This window comes from Cyanistes caeruleus, chromosome 9 (genome assembly GCF_971803275.1).
Source record: "Cyanistes caeruleus chromosome 9, bCyaCae1.hap1.1, whole genome shotgun sequence".
Taxonomy (NCBI): domain Eukaryota; kingdom Metazoa; phylum Chordata; class Aves; order Passeriformes; family Paridae; genus Cyanistes; species Cyanistes caeruleus.
Window position 1 is genome coordinate 8,743,783 of NC_141709.1, and position 22,202 is coordinate 8,765,984.

At 41.4% G+C, this 22,202-nt stretch overlaps 3 protein-coding genes across 3 annotated transcripts in view; 1 reads left to right on the forward strand and 2 right to left on the reverse strand.

Annotated features, from left to right (window-relative positions):
- The window catches only part of BRINP3 (BMP/retinoic acid inducible neural specific 3), a 662,162-nt gene that overhangs the window by 633,549 nt on the left and 6,411 nt on the right, over positions 1-22,202 (reverse strand). The gene's annotated exons all lie outside the window — the stretch shown is intronic.
- On the forward strand, positions 103-21,397 carry LOC147651497 (coiled-coil domain-containing protein 180-like). Its single transcript, XM_086841923.1, has 21 exons — positions 103-291; positions 1,119-1,201; positions 2,449-2,558; positions 2,649-2,777; positions 2,944-3,054; positions 4,133-4,249; positions 4,301-4,442; positions 5,126-5,214; positions 5,653-5,766; positions 6,424-6,597; positions 7,115-7,230; positions 8,010-8,152; positions 8,624-8,689; positions 9,329-9,561; positions 10,219-10,436; positions 10,968-11,143; positions 12,243-12,423; positions 12,936-13,082; positions 13,352-13,496; positions 13,708-13,824; positions 21,288-21,397. Exons 1-21 carry the CDS (start codon positions 197-199, stop codon positions 21,303-21,305), a joined length of 2,724 nt encoding a protein of 907 aa, XP_086698049.1. The 5' UTR covers positions 103-196; the 3' UTR covers positions 21,306-21,397.
- On the reverse strand, positions 14,335-21,290 carry LOC147651498 (uncharacterized). The gene has a single exon (XM_086842787.1). The coding sequence runs from the start codon at positions 16,933-16,935 to the stop codon at positions 15,181-15,183; it is 1,755 nt and encodes a 584-aa protein (XP_086698913.1). The 5' UTR covers positions 16,936-21,290; the 3' UTR covers positions 14,335-15,180.

The following is a 22,202-nucleotide window of genomic DNA, read 5'->3' on the forward strand; positions in this document are numbered from 1 at the left end:
TTTCTCTTCTGCTGTCTTTCCCCTGCTGTTTTTATTAATTATTTTGTCGCTGTTCTCCATTCAGTAGGTTTGAAGGAATTCTAATTGTTGAGATTATGTTTCTTTAAAGGCTCACTTAGCCCACCTTTTGGATGAAGGAAAAAAGACAAGATTCTCTAAGAAGAGTAAAAAGTACACTTTAAATAGGCATTCAGAAATGTCTGCTGATGCCATGCCATTACCATGTAATCAGCAGAAATGTGTTGGTGAAACAGCCATCAGTGACTTCACAAAAAAGCCACAGTCAGACAGGTAAAGAACAGAAGCATAAAACCCCAATGATATGTTCATAACTAGAGGGATGAAATGGACAGATTTTCAGTGGGAATTAGGAACTACTGAATTCTTGGTCATAGAACTAACGACTTGTAATAGACTGTCTCCTTGCCAAGTGTAAATTTAGTATAATGAACTGCTTGCTGCCCATTGAAGTGCAGGCTAACAGACCAATATTTGCAATAGAAGGCATATTGTATGGCTTTCCTTTTAAAAAGAAGTTGTCTTTGCTCATAGCAATCTAGATATATGCCCAGTCTGAAACATATTTTTTAGGCTATATTTCCAAGTAAATGGCTTACATGATGATGCTGTAAGATAATGTGACGAACAAGAATGAAGATAATACAACCATTCTTTTTTATCCTAAGCCAGCTGCTGAATAATGATACAGGGATTCTCACTGACCCCAAGGAGAAACCCAGTGCCCAAGCTGTTGGGAAAAGCACTTGGGCAGATAAAGGCTATTTCCACGTTTCTTGCTGGTGTCTCCTAAAGAGTTCACAGTTTTTTACCTGTTAGAACTGTTCTGTATGTCTCTGTAGTTTACACATTCTAAATCTAACATGTATTGCTTTAATGCCATCTTAATAGATTTTAAGCTGGGATCTACCATCCAGCCTTCAATTTGTCTCAGAAGAAGCAACATTGATTCTTTAAATTATATTCTTTAAAGTTGGGATGATACTTAGGATCACTTTAATGTTACATTTTGCCAATTAAAGTGAATTATACTATTATGTTAGTCCCTCTTCTGGTGCATTAATAGTACAAATTGAAGCTTTATTCACTTTCTGTTTCAGACAACCTACACCTTTTTCAGAAGCATTGGGAAATGTAGATGCAAGTTCAGCTGAGAAAGTCAGAGGCCTGCCTGATGTAGTTGGTAAAACTGGTTTCTCTTCATGTCATCTATTTTAAGTTGCATTCACAGGAGACATGGTACATGTAACAGTTTTAGCTGAACAAGGTATAAAATTGTGCTGGTTTGAAAGAAAATCAGCAGGAGAAATTAACCCCACACAAATACCTTGTGAGAGATTTTGGAGTTACAATTTCAGATTACAGTAAATGCAATGATACAGAAAAACATTTAAAACACAAAGTCAGAGTACAGCCTGGCACCCTTGTGGTCAGGGTTGCAGTGGTTGCAGTCCTGCCAGAAGCAGTGGTCTTGTGAAAGTTTGGGTCCTCCTCTGGATGTCCAGTGGTGGTGGTGGTGTCCCAAGTGCCCAAGTGCCCAGATTATATCCATGGGGTTCAGGTGGTACATCCCCCAGGGCAGGGAGGTTCACAATGGAATGATGGAATCCCTTGAATCTAGAATATTTTTGGAGTCCTTGATCAGCTGCCCATTCTGCTAGTACATATTCAGTTCATTATGGCCCATTGGCAGACATGACCCTCACTGGATGGGTGGTGCTGCTGCTTCCCCAGCTGAAGGAAGGATAAAGAAACACTATCTCACCCTGCAGTTTTCTGCCTCTTCTCATTTTAACATCCAGCTTGTATCCTGGGGGGTCAGGTATGCACTGAAAATGATCTATCATTAACAGCTCATCACAAAATGAGGTAGAGGGGAGTAGAATACACAGTTTGGTTACATCCACATTGGAACTCTTTTCTCTTGCAAGGCAACAAAAATCAGGCTCAGAAATGGCCTGACAAATTTTGATGATTTGAAGCTTAAGAGGCCTCATCTTCAAATTTTTGTTTCAAAGTTTTGATGATTTGATGATTTTGAAGATGAAGAGTCTTCTAATAGGAAAAAAAAGCAGTTGTGAAATTGTCAATCACAGGTCATGTTTAGCATTATAAATTCCAGTTTTGATGTAATCAAATCTCATTCCTGAAATGTTGCAATTTTTTTACATCATAGCTGAGCTAATAGTTCCATGTTATTATCCTTCTGAAAAACAGAAGTTAATAAAGGAAATTTTAAAATACACTCTAGTATTTTGTATTTTTACCTCCATTTGCTACGACTGCACTTCCCAAGGAAAGATGTTGCACACTGTGAGAACTGCACAGACTACAGCAGTTACAGTGTAGATTGAGGGATTTATTGTTCACGCATCCCATATTCTGCAGCAACAGTTCCAGGCTATAGAATGCTCATTTCTTTCTCTGCAGTTCCTGAGGAAGCAGGCAGTGGTACATGGAAGTACCTGGCAGAACGGCGGCAAAAGCGTCACGATCGAGCAGTGACCGAAATGCAGCAGGAGCTGGACGGCATTGGCAGGGTAAAGCAGGATCTTTTAATGCAGAGTCTTGAGTGCTCTTCTAAGGTCAAGACCCAATATTGAAATGATTACACTGACCTACCGTTTTAGGAGATGGAAGCCTCTGTTTTGAAGATTCAGGAATTCCTTCAGCTTAAAGTGATGAAATCAGATGAAAAGAGTAAACTTCTGTTTGAAAAGATTGCATCTGACATGGCTTTGGAAGGTTTCTCATTTGAAGTAAGGCAGCTCAGAGCATTGGCTCAACTTCAGTTACTTGTACCTGCTCTATGTAATGTCTTCTTATGGTTCACTGAAGTCCTAAATTATTGGGTTTTTTCCTTTTTTATTTTTTTCTTATATATATTCACTTTTCAATGAGATTGAGAGTAGATTTTTATTGCAGGGTTTGGAAGAACTGTGGAATATGATCCATGAAGAATCCTCAAACAGAAAAAAGTGGATTAGGGCAGTGGACGAATCCCTAAAGGAGATTGAAAGGAGTCGAGCTGTTAAAGTGAGCTGCAGTCTCAATAACTGTTGCTTAAGCATAAGATTGTTATTTGCTGATACCATGCTGGATGCAGAGCAGGAGTAGCTTGTTTCCACAGGAGTCAGAGGCCTGCCAGTAGTTCTGTTATGTGGTGATTGCTTTCTTTTCACTAATAAACTCATTTATTTTCACTCATTTTACACCCACATAATCAGGAAAAGCTACTTTTTTCCTAGTTTTAAGGTGTTTCTTTCTTTCATGATTACGGATACTACAGGTGCAAGGAATATGTGAGCTGCTTTTATTTTCCTGGAGACTTGTGTAGGTCAAACTTTCATCTGGTCTGTTATTTTTTTGGGGAACATAGCTATTCTGCAGCTGAGAAGGAGCATAGACATGAGCTAGCTTGATTTTAGTTTGTGTTGGCTGGGTGTCAGTAGCAAATGTGTTGCAGTTTTGTAGTATCCAGCCTAACCTGTCAAAGTCATTGGACATCATAGGAAACGTTTGGATAAAAAAATGGATAGACTCTGGAAGAGCTTGCTGCACTGTCCTTGTAGGCAAAGAAAAACTGTTCCATCAGTGCCTGTTCCTCCTCTCTTTGTAATTCAGGTATGGTGAATAAGTCTGAGAGTATCACCAGTAACCTTTCTGTTGGATTAGTTGCAACAAATGGCAGAGATGAACACATTTGCTTTAATTCTGTGTTCACTTAAAACAGGCACTGGTGGATTCCCTTCAGATATTTGAAGGGAAGCTGGTTTGATTTTTAAATTCATATTGCAGCCTGTCTGCAGAGCACTCAATTATCACAATTAAAGAGAAATCAGCTGAGTAGTAGCAAAGTGGAATGTTTTCATTACTATTTTTATGAATTAATGAAAAAATCAGTCATTAAGATAGCTAAGAGTAATATTTTAAAATTTACTTCTCAGTCTGTGTCATCCAATTAACTTAAATTCATTTTAATTTCTTTAATTGATTAATTATTTAAATTGATTTTAATGGAAAAATTGTCTCATTCCTGTAGTTTTTTATTTTGAAAATTGATATTTGAGTTACACTTTTTGTTGTTGATTTTCATTATTATTTTATTGCACAGATAGCAGATGTACTGACCAAGTATACCTTGAAACTGGAAGAAATTTCTTTCTTCTTGGCAGCTGATGTTCACAAGCTCATTAACAATAAGGCCATGGTAAATGTTTTAAAATGGCTTTAAATAAAATAATGCACAGTAGTATGGATACTCTGATTCATAATTTTATATTTTAAGTACCGACTGATTTGTATTTTAAGATACCTGACTCTTGTTTCCTACTTTGATAGCACCTTGTTGCTTCCAAAACATACACAATCTGACATAATAAATGAATGGTACAGAACTCTGGAGAATTTAAACAGGAGTATTGGTAAGTTGAGAAATGATAAAACCAGTTTGGAATTCAAGCAATCCTTTCTTTTTCCCCAGGCAACAATGAGGCAGACAGTTGCTCTGAAAGTGCATGTTTGCTCAATTCTTTATTCTGTATGTTCCCACTTACGTTCTCTGTTGCTTTGAGCTGGCTACTAGTAAGACCCAAAGAAGCTGCCTGTGACATCACTTTCCTTTGGCCAGTGCAAACACTTAGTCATGGTGAGATCTAGCAGAAACTGGCTTGTTAGAATTAATCTGGGGGAAATAGAAGGTTAATTTTGACATGGATCAGTTCTCAATCCTAAAAAAATCCTCCTTTTTAACTCTCAGAGAAGAAGAGGGGAAATATTGCAGATAATTCCTTTCTCCAAGTCCTGTAGTATGCCTTCCCTCTGTGTCTGCTTTCTCTTGCTGCAGAGCACAGTGAGCTTTGTAGCCTGTATGGTAGCATGGAGGTTGGTAGCAATTGTAAATAACTTGCTACTTTGAAGCATAATTATAAACAGCTGTGTATTAAGGTGTCTCTTTTGATTGGTTGGTGGTGTCACAGTGGTGTGCAGACACTGCTGGCATCTGTCCCTGTGCTGAGATTCAGCACAGGGCTGCTGTCATGTTTCCTTTTCACACTGCACTGTGAAGTACAGGAATGTTGACCGTGGTCTGTTCCATATCATTCAGACACACCTAATGTGGAGTGCATGGAGAAAATGTGCATCCAGTATGAGCTGGTCCAGGACAAATGTCAGGAAAAAGTGCAGGTCTGCAAGGTGAGTGTCAGCTTTGGGTGTGGAAGTGATGGTACGATATGTCATTACAGTAAAATATGTTTGAGGATCCGCCAAACATTGAGATAACAAGTTTTTAACCTCTTACTCTGTTCAAAAGGTACTTGAAATGTGTAAAAGCTGTAACAAATGCCAGTAATGAAGGGGGGGCTATCCTGCATTTACCTGGAGGATGCAAGGACCCTCAGCCTTTGTGCTAAATCCATCTTATCTTGGCAAAGAAATTCCACCTCTCTGCCTCAGTTTCTCCCTTTATATCCAACTGAATTGTTTTGTTTACTAACGGAATGTGGGCTCTAGGAGGTTGAATCTTCCCTCTGTCCATTACAAGCAAATAAACACTAAGTTTAGCCATCTTCTCTGAAAGCCATGCAGTATTTCTTATATGCATGTGAATAATTTGCTATTCTTTTCACTTAGATGACCCTGTTGGATATTTGCACAGTAGAAGATGTTGAAATTGTGCATTCCAACATGCTCCAGATGATTGAGAAACTAAAACATAGGTTTGAAGAACAGCTGGAGCACATGAATGTGCATCTATTACATTTATTTTTATCACTCCTTGGGATTAGTCCTTTCTTCCTGTGCTCCCACCTGCAATGCCTTCTGCATTGTAGGCTATTGATGTCACATTAGAAAGAGGTCCACAGTGTGACTAAGCACTACAAAGAAGCAAAGTTTGGTGTGGAAAAGCTTCCAGTGGAAGAATTCATAATTATTGTGTTTATTATTTGTAATATAAATATATTGTATTTTTATTATAATTTATATCTGAAATGCATATGATAGAGATGAATGACGTATGGCCCACCCAGTCTGCCTTCTGACAGAGGAATATATTTAAATGATCTCCCAAATGTCTTCCAATCTGATCTTTTGTGATTCTGTATATAAAAATGACTGGACAGTTGTTCCTGATGTGATAAATTGTAGAATGTGATTTGGTGCTTTATGATGCCAGAATAAGCAGAAGTTTTGATACTCTCAGCTTGTACTACAAAAATCCACATTCTTACCCAGTTTCCTTGGATTTTTCATTTTTTTTAACTCTCCAAATAGAAGACACCATGTTGAATACCAGTCATGTAATTCCAGGCAGCCTTTTATCACGTTACATATCCTCTTACTCATTCATTTCACCTTCCAGCAGTTTAAAAAGAACTTGTTCACTTGAGTGTTTTTATTTAGAGTGATTTTAAGGAGATGGCTAAATGGCATGAGCAGCATTGTGAAGGCTTGTACAACTATGTTCAGGATGCCATGGCTCTCTGGGATGTCCATCAGCTCCAACTGTCCCAGCAGGAAGATGTACTTCAGAAGAAAGTAGATGAATGCAGATGGGAAGAGGATAACATAATTCAGGTATAAACATAAAAACAAGGGTGTGCTGTAAAGAAAGGACTTCTTAATGCAAAGAACCCTCTGGAATTCAAAATAGCTGCTATAAAATTAAAAACATAATATCTGACTTTTGTATTGGAATTTCTACTTTTCAGTTTCATTCAGTCAAGTGCATTTTTGCTAACTCCTTGATTCACACTGAATGGACAGTCCTGTCTTCTTCTTGATAGGGCAACAGAGTTAAGGATCACTGCTGCTTTCTGTATAAAGTGGCTGCAAGTTGCTATTATGGGATGTTGTGCAGGTATAGAGTCTGGTTGGATGCAAAGTTCTCATAGTTACAACAGCCAGCTTGGGATAGCAATGTCAGAGGTGTTCATTATCTAGGCAGATCTTCATGGGTGATGAGTTTTGCTAAGGTAGCTTCCCTTATTGGTGTAGAATATATGTACATAATTAACTTACTTGAATCCTAAATAGTAATGAAGATTTTAGTATCTACTAAACCATTATTACTAGCTTTTTCATGTGGCCTTAGATGATGAAAGATAATCTGGATACAAGTTTGGAAAAAATGAAGATGGCAAGCTGTGAAGAAGAGCTGAAGCAATATTTGGAGAAAGCCCTTTCCTCTTTAGATCAAATTAGAACTAGGTATGAGTTTTGTATTGTAAACTTAAAAAGTAAAGCATATTTTAACGCTGGTTGTACTACTTAGGTCTTGTTTATGCTATTGTGTGAAGGTATGGGAAAAGACTGCTTTTTACTTCATGTAAGAATATAAAATAATGTACATATTGAACAAGGTTAAGGCAAATAATACCCACTGTTTAGAATGGGACAAAGGGAGACTGCTATCATTCCAAAACCACACTCATTTGAGCAGTTAAAAAAAAGTCAGAGGTAACAGACCAAGTGAAAATACAAGTCCAGATTGCAGAAATGGAATGTAACCTATCTGAACATATACATAAAATTCCCCATAATTATCTTTGTTTAGGAGACAAAGCAAATGCAAATGCAAATGAAAACAACTGTGAACATTGATTTTTCTTGAATCAAGATGTAGCTTTATTTTCAAGTAAAAGGAAGATGGACCAGAAAGGCTCAGTCGCAGCTGAGCACAGTGCAGAACTAACATGGAAGACAATATTTTAACATCTTTTATGTAAGCAGTGTTTGTATGGTTCCCCATCCAAAAGGAAGGATGTAAAAGGCTTTACTATAAATATTTCTTAACTTTTGTGCATTTATTTATTTGTAATGAACTAATCTCTAACAAGCCAGAATTTGATTGTATTCAGTGTAAACAGGTCAGTCGCAACATTTAGCCTAAAGGCTTTATGAGACTGATCAGAAGGTCAGATTTAGATTTAAAGGCACTGTAATCATACTGAATTTTATTTCTATACATACTTGAGTCTCTTCAACAGTGACCTTAAATTGGACAGGAATGAGACACTCAAGCAAATTGTAATGGATGAAGTAATGGCTTACCCAAAAGCTATTTTGTGGGAATTGATTTCTTATAGTATATCCATCAGCCAGCATTTTAGTGTGAAGGAAACCTCCAAACAAAAAAAAAATATCTACTGGTTTAGAACCTTATTAGTGTATTCATTTTTCACTTTAGAGAAAATTTACCTTTAAAATCCAGATTATATAAATTATTATATATAATAATTATCCAGATTATATAAATATATTATTAAATATATTATATATATTATTTCAGCCATTGAATAAAGTGCTTTTGGTAGAGATAGCAGAGGGAAAACAAAACATTTCTCAGTCCCGCTTTTAACTCTGTCCTTGTTACAAACGGCATTTTAGCAAATCCATTTGCCTTTTGAACAAAGAACTACAAGGTAATAGACTTAAAATAATCTATTTGAGTGTTACAGGTTCTTTAGATAGTAAGTGATCTATTCAAGACTATCATATCTTACTGAAATAGAAACATTTTGAGAAGGAATATGGGTTTCTTATAAGCAAATCCATATTTTAAAACAGTGTGGCAGGTATTTTTTGTTGTTGTTTTGGTTTTAGAACTTGCAAGGCACGATAGACTCCACAGTTCAAGATCAAAATAATACCTCAACAGTCCAAACAGGTATTTCTGCTTACTTGTTTTTCAATTTCTATTTCTTTGGGCTGTAACCAGTAGAAGTCTGCTTTAATTGTAAGTAACTAGTTGAGGCTTCAGAAGCTGAACAAACAGTGGAGCAGCAAGCTGAGAGCATTGTGCAAGGAGAGCAAAATCAGAGTATCCTGAGTTGGAAGGGAATTACAGGGATCATGAAAGTCCAGTTCTTGGCTTTGCACAGACATCCCAACAATCCCAACCTGTGCATCCCTGAGAGCATTGTCCAAATGTTTCTGGAGCTCTGGCAGCCTTGGGGCTGTGCCCATTCCCTGGGCAGCCTGTTCAGTGCCTACCACCCACTGAGGGAAGAACCTTTTCCTAGTACCTAGTCTAATCCTCCCCTGGCACAGCTCCAGGCATTCCCTTGGGTCCTGTCCCTGGTCACACAGAACAGAAATTAAAGCTGCCTCTCCTCTATTGCCTTTGAGAGGTGCTGCAGCCCCCAGTGAGGTGTGACCTCAGTCTCCTCTCTCCAGCTGAGCCAAATGCCCTCAGCCACTTGTATGGTTTCCACTCCAGAGCCTTCACTATCTCTGTGTCCCTCCTTTGGACTTCTCTAGCAGCTTTAGGTCTTTCTAACATTGTGGCATCCAAAATTACCCCCAGGGCTCGAAGCAAGGACGTCCCAGCCCAGAGCAGAGCAGGACAATGGCCTCTCTCAACTGGTGCCAGAAGATAGGGACAGTTGTCAAAAATCAGCTGGGGAAACAAACTTAACAGAGAAACAGGTGATCTTGGCACAGGAAATTGCAGAAACAGAGGAAGAAGAAGATGAGGAGAGTATTCCTCATAAAAGTGAAGAAAATGAGCATGCAGAACAGGGACGAAGCATTATGCAGGTAAGTGAGCAAGAGAATACATTTGAAAGTGAAGGCAGTCTTGACCAAAATAAGGAGGAATAGGAAGTCTTTTTGCTGAGAATGAATGGAAAGTCCTTTTTTGCTTAGTTTCATTACAAAGCACCCAGGGCTCTAGATCCTTTTATGGGAAAATGGAGTGTATAAAACAGTTCACAACCATTCTTTTTGATAATTTTTCATAATTTTTTTTCTAATCTGTCTTTCATCACAGTGTTCTCAGCCTGTAGTGAATGATTTAAGCTAAGTATTTGTACCTACGTATTAGTTTTTCAGTTTCCATTAATTTATTACCATAACAAAAACGTTTTCAAACATTGTTGACTCTGCCTATGTGTTGCTGGCATATATATAAATAAATATACAAATATATTTATATATAAATATATAAATATATATATAAATAAATATATAAATATATAAATATATAAATATATAAATACATAAATATACAAATATACAAATATATAAATATATAAATATATAAATATATAAATATTGCCAGCACTGTGTAAATGTCCAAATTAAGAATGAGAACATTATTCTAAATATCCTGAGGATTCCTAGACTAGCTGGTGCGCTGTTAATTCTATGCTGATACCTTTAAAAGTAACGTGATAATTTCCCACTGTTTCCCAGTCAGCATCCAAGAGCAGCGAGGCAGAAAGTGCTGAAATTGCCACGGAGATTTTCTCCACTGCTAGTGGAAACACTTTTACTGTTCTTGGAGTTGAAGAGGCAGGAAAGACTGACATCACAGAGAGTTACCTTACGAGTTTTGAAAAAGAAGAATCCCTTCCTATGTATCTGAAATATGTACTTCTCACAGAAGCCATGTTTGTCAAGCTGAAGGAAAGGTAAGTAGAAAACAAATTCTGTTCTTTCCCTTTATGTAACACACAAATTTCAGCTGCTTAGAAGAAACATTAGACTACAGAGGAAAAGTTATCTAATTAGTGTTGTATAATTAGATATTTATATTGTTAGCTATTTAATTATAAAATTGATTGTACAATTATTACATTATTCCACTTTTGAAATTCATACAAATATGATAAAAAGTTTATATTGCTTTGTATCCATGGCTGTCAAAGTACATTTATAAAAACATTTTATAAAAACATTTACCTTTACAGAATATTCATCATTTAAGGAAAATTATCTAGTGAGACAAGTAATTTGCCCAAATTCCCTGCAAAGCCTTGAAGGTAAAATGCCTGGTACTCAGTAGTATGCAGCTAGCTCAAAAATTCTACCAGTATTATGCAAATGGTACTGAAACCATACCTTCCTATAGCCAGAAGTTAAATTCTTAGAAATTATGTATTTAATAAATCCTTACTTATTATTTGCTGTTCCTCACCATAATATTTCTTTTTCAATCATAGGATTCGCCTCTGCTTTTTTGAGCACTTGGAGAAATGGTTTGCAGAATCCTTGTCAAACTCCTATGTCTTTGTAGCTGCCAAGAAAGAGGAGCTGAATTCAAAACTTCTGCTGCATCTTAAGTTGCATCAAGGAAAGCAGGAGGATATACAGACAAAAATCTACAATGTTCGAGCTGGTATTGACTTTTTTTTTGTATTCTGAGCATCGCATGTGTTCCTAACATGATGGTCCTAAGTGGGCCAAAATCTGTTTCAGCACTAGTTGACTTAGTAGTAGAAGACAATAGAAAGCAGTTGGCTGTCAAGAATTCCCAGTATATTATGTTACTTACATATTTTTAAAATGATATTTCTTTTCTAGAGCTCTTCCTGGTTTGTGCTGTGTTATTTTTGGAAAAATAGACAGTAGTGCCTTGATTAACAACTGGATTGCAGAAGATACTGAACATTCTATTGTCAATGTTTGTGAATTCTCATCCACCTTGAAATTATTTAACAAGAGTCTGTGCTGTACAAAAAATATTTTAAAAGTATTGCAGGAAAAGAAATTAGCAAGTTGGGAGAGCCAAAATGTCAGGGCCAAGCTTCTGAAAACCTGAGAGGGAGGATTTAACTCTGTGAAATATCATTGAGCAGCTACAGAGCATCGTCTAATTAAAACTCCTTTTGCATAGGAAGTGTCAAGTTTTTATGGTGAGAAAAAGGGATTTTAGACAGGTTTCTTGGTCTTTAACACATAAGCAAAAAATTCTGATTTTGGAGAGCAGGCAAATAATTTTTCAATTTCCCTTTTTCTGCAAAGAGGACAGGTGCTTCTTCTGGCAGCTTTCTTCAGGTGGTTGCCTGGCTCTTGATTTATCCAGCTATCATTCTGGAAGAGAGACTAAAACTGATTTTTTTCCTTCCCTCACAAAACTAGGAAAAGTGGATGATTTTCCATTAAAAAATATGGCCATTGGTTTTGTTACGAGACTGAGAACAGAGAGATAAATGGAGATGTCAGCAATGACCAAAAATAAAGGAAAAAGAATGCTTGGAGCAGACAAGAGACACATGTGGTTTGAATGGATTAGGAGCTGTTAAGGATCTGTGTCTTCCACAGAAGAAAAGTCAAAGAAACCAAATGGAATGTATTTAATTTGTATATTTCAGCTACTGTGAGGTATGGCTTTGTTTTATTTTGCTGCTGCTGCTGGTCACAGGTTGACTGGGCATAGTGATAGTTCACAGTAAACAGGGAATAATGTTCCTGTTGTAAACTTCCTTTCTTCTCAGAGGAACTGTCACTTCACAAAGAGCATCTTGAGCGCCACTGTGCAGTACTGGCAGAAGGCCTGGAAAAGGAGAGAGCTGAATTCCTCAGATTTTCAGACCAGCTAAATAACCTCAACACACACTTCAATTCCCGAGTCAGTCACTTGGAGTTTGAGTTGCTCCACGCTCCTGTGACTGAGCAGTAAGTGTGCCACTGCTGTTGCTGTGAATCTCCCTAGTTAAATACTCCTGATTTCTGTCTGAGGTGTTTATGGTTTGCATTCTGAACCTGTTCTTTCATATGTTATTGCTCTTCAATGAAGACTACTTGATAAAACTTGAAAACATGTAAAGAATTTCATTCTCTTGCCCTGAAGAAATTAAAATCAGGACTGAACACCTGGAAATTTTCATCTGACAGTCTTTAAGTAGAAAAGATGTTTCATTGGTTTAGATTTTATCCAGTTTACTGAACATGCACTGTAAGAGCAGCTGACTAATTGTTTTTGAAGAAAAAGATGCAATAGTATCAGCTGTTGCTGATACCTTCCATGGGTTCATCCAAACCATCCCAACTTGGGGAGCTGCTTTGAGAGTCATAAATCACTTCTGAGTCCTCAGATTTGCTCATGTCTTTACAGCCAGCAGTTGTTGAATCATTGTGTTGTGTTCCTTTTCAGACATCTTTCCTTATCTTTTATTATTTGCTGTTAGGTCAGCTTCTTCCAGCAACAATCTGGAATCAGAGCTCCAGAACCACCTGGAGTCAATCAGGGTTACTGTGAGAAGTTACCAGCAGCACTTGGAGGAAGCATTAGGAAAATTAAGGGATTCAAATGTGGATTTTCTCAAAAGTTGCAGGTATATAGATTTCATAGAAGTGTTGTTTATAAATGGTGACCGAGTTCTGGGAATCAGCGTTTGTTGCATAGGCAGAAGAGTAAAAGTAAATTTTATTTTGTTATTCATCTAGGTTCCCATTTAAAAAAATAAATGCATCTTGTTAAACCACAATTATTATGCTGTTTTCATCACATTTGTGTTGATATATATGTTTCAGGGCTGTTGAGCTGAAACAGTCTTGGGGAAAAAGATGACTCACAGCCAATTGTTTTTATGTTTGCTTTCAGATTATTTTCAGAGGTCGGTAACTTTTCTTCTGAGGAGGTAAAGTTTTTCAGCAAGTGTCTTCAGAAAGAAAGTAAAGAAATTGACTCCTTTGAAAGTTCAGTCAAAACAGATGTGGAGCAAATAAAATCGAGCTGCTTGGAGCAGGTATGCAGAATTACATTATTTCAAATTATGTTTTCTGTTGACATATTTGATGGGATTTGCAGTCAGCCTGCTTTCAGATTAGAACTGTAAATCTGTTCTGTTTGGCAATTACATGATGGAAAAAATTAGTAAAAATGGCAAGGTCTATCACTTCAGTTTTAAAAAGTGAAAAATTATCTTGTTCTGTCTTTTGTTTCTGACATTCTTAAAGGCTACAGAACTTTTCAAGCAGTCTCAAAAAAGGTTTGCTTCTCTCTCTCTGATTCGAGCCTTTATGAGGAAGGTCCCTCAATCTTTGAGGAGGTTACGACAGCAAATCAAATCAGAGGTACAAACAGAAACATCAGAACTTTGCTTAAATTCGTTATAATAATTTTCTTTTTTATACCTTTGAGGAGATTTTGGCTGAATTCATAGTGGACAAATATTACATTATTTTTATGTTGATTTCAAACCTGTTTTCTATCTATCTGCTATTTTCAGCAGTCACTATCTGCTGAAAAGCTTATTTTTAATAGTGCTGACACTGTGCTGGCACGCTATGGCCTTGCAGCACATTGAGTGTATACATGTCGGAGAAGGGAGACGCAGACACCAGGTGGTCGTCAAGCAAATCTCGTTTATTGATCATTACACTCGTGTTTAAATACATGATTTAATTAGCTCATACATATTGCAAAAGTATAGCTCATCATTGGTTATTCTGCTATCTACATTACTGCAGTACATAGCTATGTGCTTCTGCATTCTTGCGGTTAACAGACCGTCCCTGGTTCTTCTTTCTCGTTCTGTTTGCCACATTCTTGTTCTCCTCCCCATATCTCAAGGGCAATCCGTCCTTGAGACTGCCTCTGCACTAGTGGTGTTTTATCTCTAGCAAGTTTGTACAGTCATGGCCTTTCTCGCCTAACCATTCTGCCACAAAAGTCTCCACACTTCCCCCGTTTTCTTTTTGAATTGTGTAAGAGCGCCGAGAAGATGTTCTGAGGTATTCCATATGGTAAGGTCAATGGGCAAGTCAATATCGCGACGGGAAACAAAACCTACTTCTATACACTGGAGAATATCTTTGATTGCTTTGTTCTGTTGAGGGGAAATCGTGACAGGCGAACTGGGATCTGTTCCCTTCAACAGTGGGCGAAGGCAGTTTAGTAAGGTGTTTGGGATGCCAACTATGGGTTTCAACCATTGAAGATCACCAAGTAGGCGTTGCGCGTCATTTAAAGTGACAATTTTTGTTGAGAGCTGCAGTTTTTGTGGACGCACAATTTGATTGGTAATAGTCCATCCCAGGTACTTCCAAGGTGCGGTCTGTTGTATTTTTTCTTTTTTGGTCTGCTGTTTAAGTCCATTGTGAGCATGGCTATCCCTGATGATCCAAATCCTTGATTATTCCGAGGGCCTTGCATCAATGTTTGAATGCCTTTGGTTGTTTGTGGCAGTGGTATAAATTGGGCAATGCGTTGACCGGCTTCAACAGTAATTGGAGGGTAGAGCGTATATGCCATAATTTGTATCTCTCCGGTATAGTCCGCATCTATGACTCCAGGTAAAACAAATAGGCCCATCACAGAAATCGAGGAGCGCCCCAATAAAAGTCCTCCATATACTTGTCCCCTAATCTTTATTGGGCTGTAAACTCCCGTAGGAATTCGAACAGGGTGCGTTGTCATCAGCGTTGTTTTCACTGCTGCTGCCAAGTCAAGTCCCAAGCTCCCGGCAGTGGCTGGTTGTAGACACGAGGTGGCGCTGACGTCGCGGCAGCAACTTGTGTCTGAGCGCGGCTGCCATTCGCGCTCCGCCGTGAGTTTCCCGAACGCCGGCGGCAGGCAGAAGAGTTGTGCGTGTTGCTTTGACAATTTTGGCACCAGACCCCAGTCGCGCGGCATTGTCGCCTCATGTGCCCTCCTCCTCCACAGCGGTAGCATTTCATGGAAGGGGGCTTCTGGGTCGCAGCCGCGGTTGCCGCTGCTGGAGCGCGGAGCGGAGCAAGAGCAGCTAACACTTGTGTCTGTGTACTTTCTGCCTGTTTCTGTAACCCCTCTCCTAATGCTTTAATGGCATTCACTAGGAATGCTTGTTGCCCTGTTGGTTGTAATGCCATTTTTTCTAAGGCTTCCTCAATCGTCCAATTAGCCCCCAGGGTCAACAGAACTCTTTTAGTAGTCTCGTTACTATTCTGCAAGGCACACTGTTTAAGCAAAGCCCCTCGCATATACTCAGGGACCCCTGCTCGTTCTATAGCGGTAGCAGCCTTATCAACAAAGTCTCCAAAAGACTCCTCTCTCCCTTGTTTGATTCCCATATACATGGGAATTCCTGAACTATCTTTCACCTGACTGATAGCAACTCTAACCAGACGCATAGCTTCCCTAACTTTGTCTGGTCCGGAAATCATCTGAGCCTCGGTTCTTCTATAATTTCCTAATCCCATCATCTCTTCCACTGTAATTCCCTGTAACGGATCACCGGGTCCTCTTTGAACTCCAACCGACTCTTGAACTAAAGCTTGCCAATGTGCGTTAAACAGCAGCTGCTGATGTTGAGTAAACATCAGTTTCACAATGCTTCTACAGTCATTGACAGTTAGCAAATGCGTATCAAATATGTAGTCTATCATTTGTTTAGCTGGTTCACTCTTAAATCCAAATTGACTCACTGTCTGTCGCAGCTGAGCTAACAACTTCCAATCAAGAGGTGTATAGGTCCCTAACTGAACAGCTTGTCCTTGTTGGTTTACCCCCGGGGTGTAAACTACAGGCAGAGCCCACGTCCTCGCCGCCTCCACGGTGACTTCATCCCCACTCTCTAGCCCATGCTTAGCCAATGCGTTCCATGCTTCTCCCCTCTGTCTAGCCATTTCCTCCCACAGGTCACTCTCTGCCCCAGGGACAGGATCTGGCTCTGGCGGAGATTGTGAACTACGCATTCCAGGCTTAACAGATTGGGCTGAAGGGTCCTTAATATCAGAGGTGGCTACGACAGGCACTTCAGCGTCCTCTGTGGACTCATTGAGAGGGGGTGCCGAGGGCCAAGCACAATCATCTGTGCCCAAACTGCTAGAAGCAGGTATAATTACTTGGGAGACACTTGGTGCTAAAGGTTCATGATCTCCATACCGTGCATTCCTTTTATAGGCTTCTACTGCTTGCTGAGCCGCTCTTTTTTCTGCCTGATGTTTCAATAGAGTATTATGCACAACTCGCCAAATTTTTCCTAACTTTATTGCTGTTTTATCTTCTTCTAAGACTGCTTCACACAACACATCTCCTAACTTACGCCACTCACTCAATTCATGTACCGTGTGCGGGTTGGAAAAACAACCCTTCGCGTGACCCCATGCTAGCAATCCCGGTACGTCTTTTCTAGGATTTATGTCTCTAACCCCCAGCTTATCTAATAACCCCAAAAATAAATCATATGCTGCTTTCCTGTCCATTTTTGTCGTCAGCGCTGTTGCACCTCTCCGGCTCCGGCAGCACGTATGGCTCAAGACCACCGATGTAGTCCTTGAGGGTGCTTTCCCTTCGTCGTTTAGCACCGACCCGGGTGCCTCGGGTCCCAACACTACTTCACCGACCGTGGCGTGTTCTCTCCCCCGCTTTTTTCTCAGCAGGGGGTCGTCGTCGGGGTCACCATTTGTCGGAGAAGGGAGACGCAGACACCAGGTGGTCGTCAAGCAAATCTCCTTTATTGATCATTACACTCGTGTCTAAATACATGATTTAATTAGCTCATACATATTGCAAAAGTATAGCTCATCATTGGTTATTCTGCTATCTACATTACTGCAGTACATAGCTATGTGCTTCTGCATTCTTGCGGTTACCAGACCATCCCTGGTTCTTCTTTCTCGTTCTGTCTACCACATTCTTGTTCTCCTCCCCATATCTCAAGGGCAATCCGTCCTTGAGACTGCCTCTGCACTAGTGGTGTTTTATCTCTAGCAAGTTTGTACAGTCATGGCCTTTCTCGCCTAACCATTCTGCCACAAAAGTCTCCACAGCCAGGAGGTGTGGGGAGACAATCCTGATGCACAGGACGTGCTCCAGGAAGAGCCCTGCGGCTGAAGGGGTCAGTAAGAGACAGCCAAGGCAGCTGGAGGGAGAATCAAACTGTGCTGCTCCCCCAGGGAAAGCACTTCACTCACGGCCAGGAGGGCTGGCAAACACAGGCTGGGCTTGGGGTCTCCTGCAGCTGGGAAAAACCTTTCCTTGGAGCAGGCAGACTCCAGCCCTGCTCACCTGTGGCTCGGAGCTGGGAGGTTGTGATGTGCTGCTGGTGCTGGGAATCAGCTGGGAAGAGTGGGGCACCCTGCACCTCAGCAGATGTGACCAGAGGTGCCCAAACCCTTCACTGGTGTCCTCCTGTGTGCCTGAGGAGTGCTTGACAGACCTCAGCTTAGCCAGAAGTGGCTCATGGCCCTGCTGGGATGGATCTCTAAAGTTTAGATAGGTGGCAGGGGGTTCAGTATTTCCAGGGCCCTCTAGGCAGTACTGAATGTGACAAGCTAAAACTCCATTTTCATGCCTCAGTTACTCCACTTGTGCCCTTTCTCTCATCATTCCTGGTTGTTTTGAAGACTCCCTTGTTCTGTTTTTAGCTGTGGATCTTTTTCCAGAGACAGGAACAGGGAGAAAATGTGTGGGATTTTTGGTGGTGGTAGGTTTTTTAGCCTTTTGTAATAGAAATAAACTTGTCTGACTCTGCGCATGGTCATTTACCTGGGCAGGGATGGCACCAGCCCCCAGAGAGCCCATTTGTGCTGGTGTTGCTCTGCAGCCCCTGATTCCTGGTGGGATCTGTTCAGCCAGAGCAGTTCAGCACGTCCTGTTCCACCTGGGGACACCTCTCCGTGTCAGTGCTGTGAGGAGGAGGAGGAGGAGGAGGCTGCAAGGAGCAGAAGAGCAGCTGTGACCTGCAGGGAGGCACAGGGTGAGGGGCAGGAACACAGATGGATACTCCAAGGCCCAGGAAAAGGGGATGTGCTGGTGCTGAAAGAGAAGGGAGCAGTTTGGGTGAACCCAGACAAGATCCTGCAGCCTCTGGCCCTGGCTTCTCCCAGGGCTGGGCTGGCATCTTGGGGACAACCCTGGGCTTGGTTTGGTGCCATGGAACCCTCAAAACTCTTCATTCTCAGTCCCCAAACTCTTCAGGCCTGCAATTATCCTGTTAGATTAAGTCAAATCATCCTCTCTGTCCATGAAGGTCCATTTTTGCTGCTGACCCCATCCCCCAGCACAAAATGGTTCTGTTTTCATGCTCTGTCTAATTTGTAATTTTCATGGGTGTTTGAGCAGCCACTTCCACCTTTCTGGGTGCAGTGTGGAGTGCTGGAAGTCAGGAATGCCAGTGTGTATAACATTGTTAATTTTAGGCATTTCTCTAATCACTGCCTGCCTTTGCTGCTGCCGCCCCTCCAGAACCACAGCAAAAACATCTCTCAACATCCCTAAAGAGCAAACAAGATTTAAATTGTGCTTTGAATTCAGATATGTTCTCCTTCCAACACTCAGAGTGGCAGGGAAAGGGCTGATGAAACCCTGCAGCCACCCCTGCCACGTCCAGCCTCTTTCCTGGTGCTTCCTCAGTGTGTTGATCTGTGAGCTACCAAATGTGGAGCAAGATTTGGGTGTAATCCTGATGGAAACCCCCAGCAATAACAAACTTTGGGGGTTTTACTGCTGCTTTGACACAGATGCTCAAACTGAAGCTGTGTCCTGTCCATGCCAACCCCCAGCTTATTCCAAGCTGCAGACTTACTTGGGAATCTTTGCCTTGGATTTGGCCCCTTGCTGCCTTCAGTGAATGAATCCCTTTGTGTGCTGGGTTCAGCTTCCAGCTGAAGCTGAGGCAGTTCCTGGGAGCAATTTGAATTATTTTTTATTTTGGCCACGACAGTGGAGAGAGGTGGTGACCCCAGAGGGCAGCAGGACTAATTTGGAGGTTGGAGAGAGCTCAGTGGTGTCCCCACAGCCCCCAGGAGCTCATGGGGACTGAGGGAGGTTGGGTGGGGAGAGGAAATCTGCATCATCCAACTTTGTGTACCTCCAGTGTCTGAGCAAGTTATTCACGCTTTCTTTGGAGCTGAGAGAGAGACACTGATTTTTCTGGAGTGCCATTCACCAGCCTGGGTTTCAATATCTGAAATGAGTGAGAATGGGTGTCCTGGAAAAGCCTTTTTTTAAAACATGGAACCTGCAAAAGCTGGCTTGGACAGAGCAGTTAACTACAAGAGTAGTTAATATCTAAATTCAGGCAACTTTAAATGTTTCTTCCCTGCCCAGGTATTTCCACGCAGCTAAGGCAGACCCAAGCTCGCTGCTCTTTCCAGTTCTCTTTCCTCTGCCCCCAAACACGATGTGAAACACTGCTTTAGAATGTTTTACCCTGTAAAACAACATATTGCACTGTTCCCTGTTCACTTTCAATTTTATGCAACTTTGTCTGCTGGAATAGGCTCAGTGATCCCAGGAAATAATTGGTGAGCTTGTTAGACTAATGGGATTTTTTATTTTCAAGGCTATAGATCAAACAAGTATGCCTGAAAATTCATTATACATGCAGTGAGCACAAAATAATTATTCCTTCCCATGGAAGTGCCGGAGGAGAGACTGTGATAAGGTGGAGCTTTAAAAAAACCTGCTTGATTTATCATTTGAGGCAAAGTTCCTGTGAGATGCACGAATTCAGTATTGAGTGACAGTCACCTGGCTGGCCAGGGGGCAGGGGACAGCCTGGAAAGGATTTTGACTTTGCTTTTTTGACTTTATTTTTGTTCTGGAGCTAAGCAGCCCCTGAGTTGTGCTCGTCCTTTTCAGCAAACAGCCCCAGGTGTTGTTTGGAACAGCAGAATTTTGTGTTGCTCCCAGGTGGTGAAAAAGGGATGGTTTCCCACCTCCCTCTTCTCCAGGGCTTTGGTTTTCCATCTCCTTCCCCTCTGGGGAAGCCAAGGAAATCTCAGCCAGGAGAGAGGATTTGTTCAGTCCTGCAGGTGGACACGTGAGAAAGGGGATGTCAGCAGTGGAGGATCTAGGCCAGAATAAAATGCTGGATATTGACTGAGATGTGGGCTGTGCTGCCCCATGTTCAGCCTCACCATCCCGAGCATTTTGGGTCTGAATTGCAGTGTCTGGGGTTGTCCTGGTTTGGGGCTGCTGGGATCTTGCCCACGAGCTCAGCCTGAGCAGTTCCATCAGTTGTGTCGCACGAGGAACCAGGAGGAGATACTGGCAAGGGAACTGGAGCTCCTTCCCTGTGGGGACAGGCTGGGAAAGCTGAACCTGGAGAAGAGAAGGTTGTGAGGAGACCTCAGAGCTCCTTCCCAGGGTGTGAAGGGGCTGCAGGGAAGTGGGAGAGTGACCCTTCCTCAGGAGCTGCAGTGACAGGACAAGGGGGAATGGGATCAAACTGAAAGAGGGGAAATTTAAGTCAGAAATACACAAGAAATTCTCCCCTGTGAGGGTGGGCAGGCCCTGGCACAGGGTGCCCAGAGCAGCTGGGGCTGCCCCTGGATCCCTGGAAGTGCCCAAGGCCAGGCTGGACAGGGTTTGGAGCAGCCTGGGATAGTGGGAGGTGTCCCTGCCCATGGCTGGGGGAGGAATGAGATGATCTATAAGGACCCTTCCAACCCAACCCATTCTGGGGGGGAATTTTACCTTCAGTGTATTTGCAAATTGCAATTTATTTTTGCATCTTTGTTTGAAAATTAATTTGTCTTAAAGATATTTTGTGTGTTTCTTGAGTTGTCCACATATTGCTGCTCTTCAATCAAGTATTTTCCATTTGCAGAGCTGGCCAAAGAATTAATTGTTCACTGAGAAGTTCCATAGAAAACCCCTTTATAAAAAAGCACAAGTGGATACTGTCTTTGTGGGGAAAATTGGTGAATGTTTGGGATATGACAGGAGAGAGAAAAAAGGAAAAGAAGCAAAGACAAGTCATAAAAAGGATCAAAAACGCAAGCTGTGACATCTTGGAGAGAAAAATGCTTGCTATACCTTGGAAAACCTCGAAAACAAATCTCCAACATAACTTAAAAATAGTTCTTCTCGTTCTGCAGGCACAAAGACTAATTGGAAGTGACACCATTTAAGAATGTCACTTCCAGTCTGTCTCATTGCCCTGGTGTTTGTGCCTCCCATCCTGTGCTGGGCTGGGATCGCTCCGTGAGCAGGGAGAGGGAATTTTGTCCCTCAGAAGAGACTGGGCTTGGTGGCCAGCTCCTTCTGGGCAAGCAGCTCCTGATCCCCATGGATGCACCCACAAGTGCAGGGATCTGGACTTGGCATCTCCAAGCCAGCATTTGCCTTTTTGATGGACACCTCTCACAGCCAGTGTGGTTGGGAAGGTGGTGACCTGACTATCCATTCTCTGGTGGTGGTCAAAAACTTATAAATACTGAGAGAATAAAGGACTCTGTTGCACCACACCTCGAGCTGTGTCCCTGTGACTCATTTTGTGTCCAGCAGTGACACCCATCCTGGTGCACTGAGTGAGGGGAGGATGGACAGGCCAGCAGCAGTTCTGGCTGGAGGATTCCTGCTGGGCTGAGGGCAGTGGCTGCGCCCATCCACACAGGAAACATCAGTGTGTGTCCAACACCTCCTGAGGGAGCCCCTTAGGCACAGCTTCTGCCCAAGTTTTGCCAACATCTCCCTGGGCAAAGCATCCAGGGCAGTTCTTGCAAAGGCAGCACCTTTGAGG

Coding starts and splice junctions, on each gene's coding strand:
- LOC147651497 (XM_086841923.1), top strand. CDS start 197: ATGTCTGCTGATGCCATGCCATTACCATGTAATCAGCAGAAATGTGTT. Junction 6,598..7,114: donor AAGAGGATAACATAATTCAG/GTATAAACATAA, acceptor ATGTGGCCTTAG/ATGATGAAAGATAATCTGGA. Junction 12,424..12,935: donor CACGCTCCTGTGACTGAGCA/GTAAGTGTGCCA, acceptor ATTTGCTGTTAG/GTCAGCTTCTTCCAGCAACA.
- LOC147651498 (XM_086842787.1), bottom strand. CDS start 16,935: ATGGACAGGAAAGCAGCATATGATTTATTTTTGGGGTTATTAGATAAG.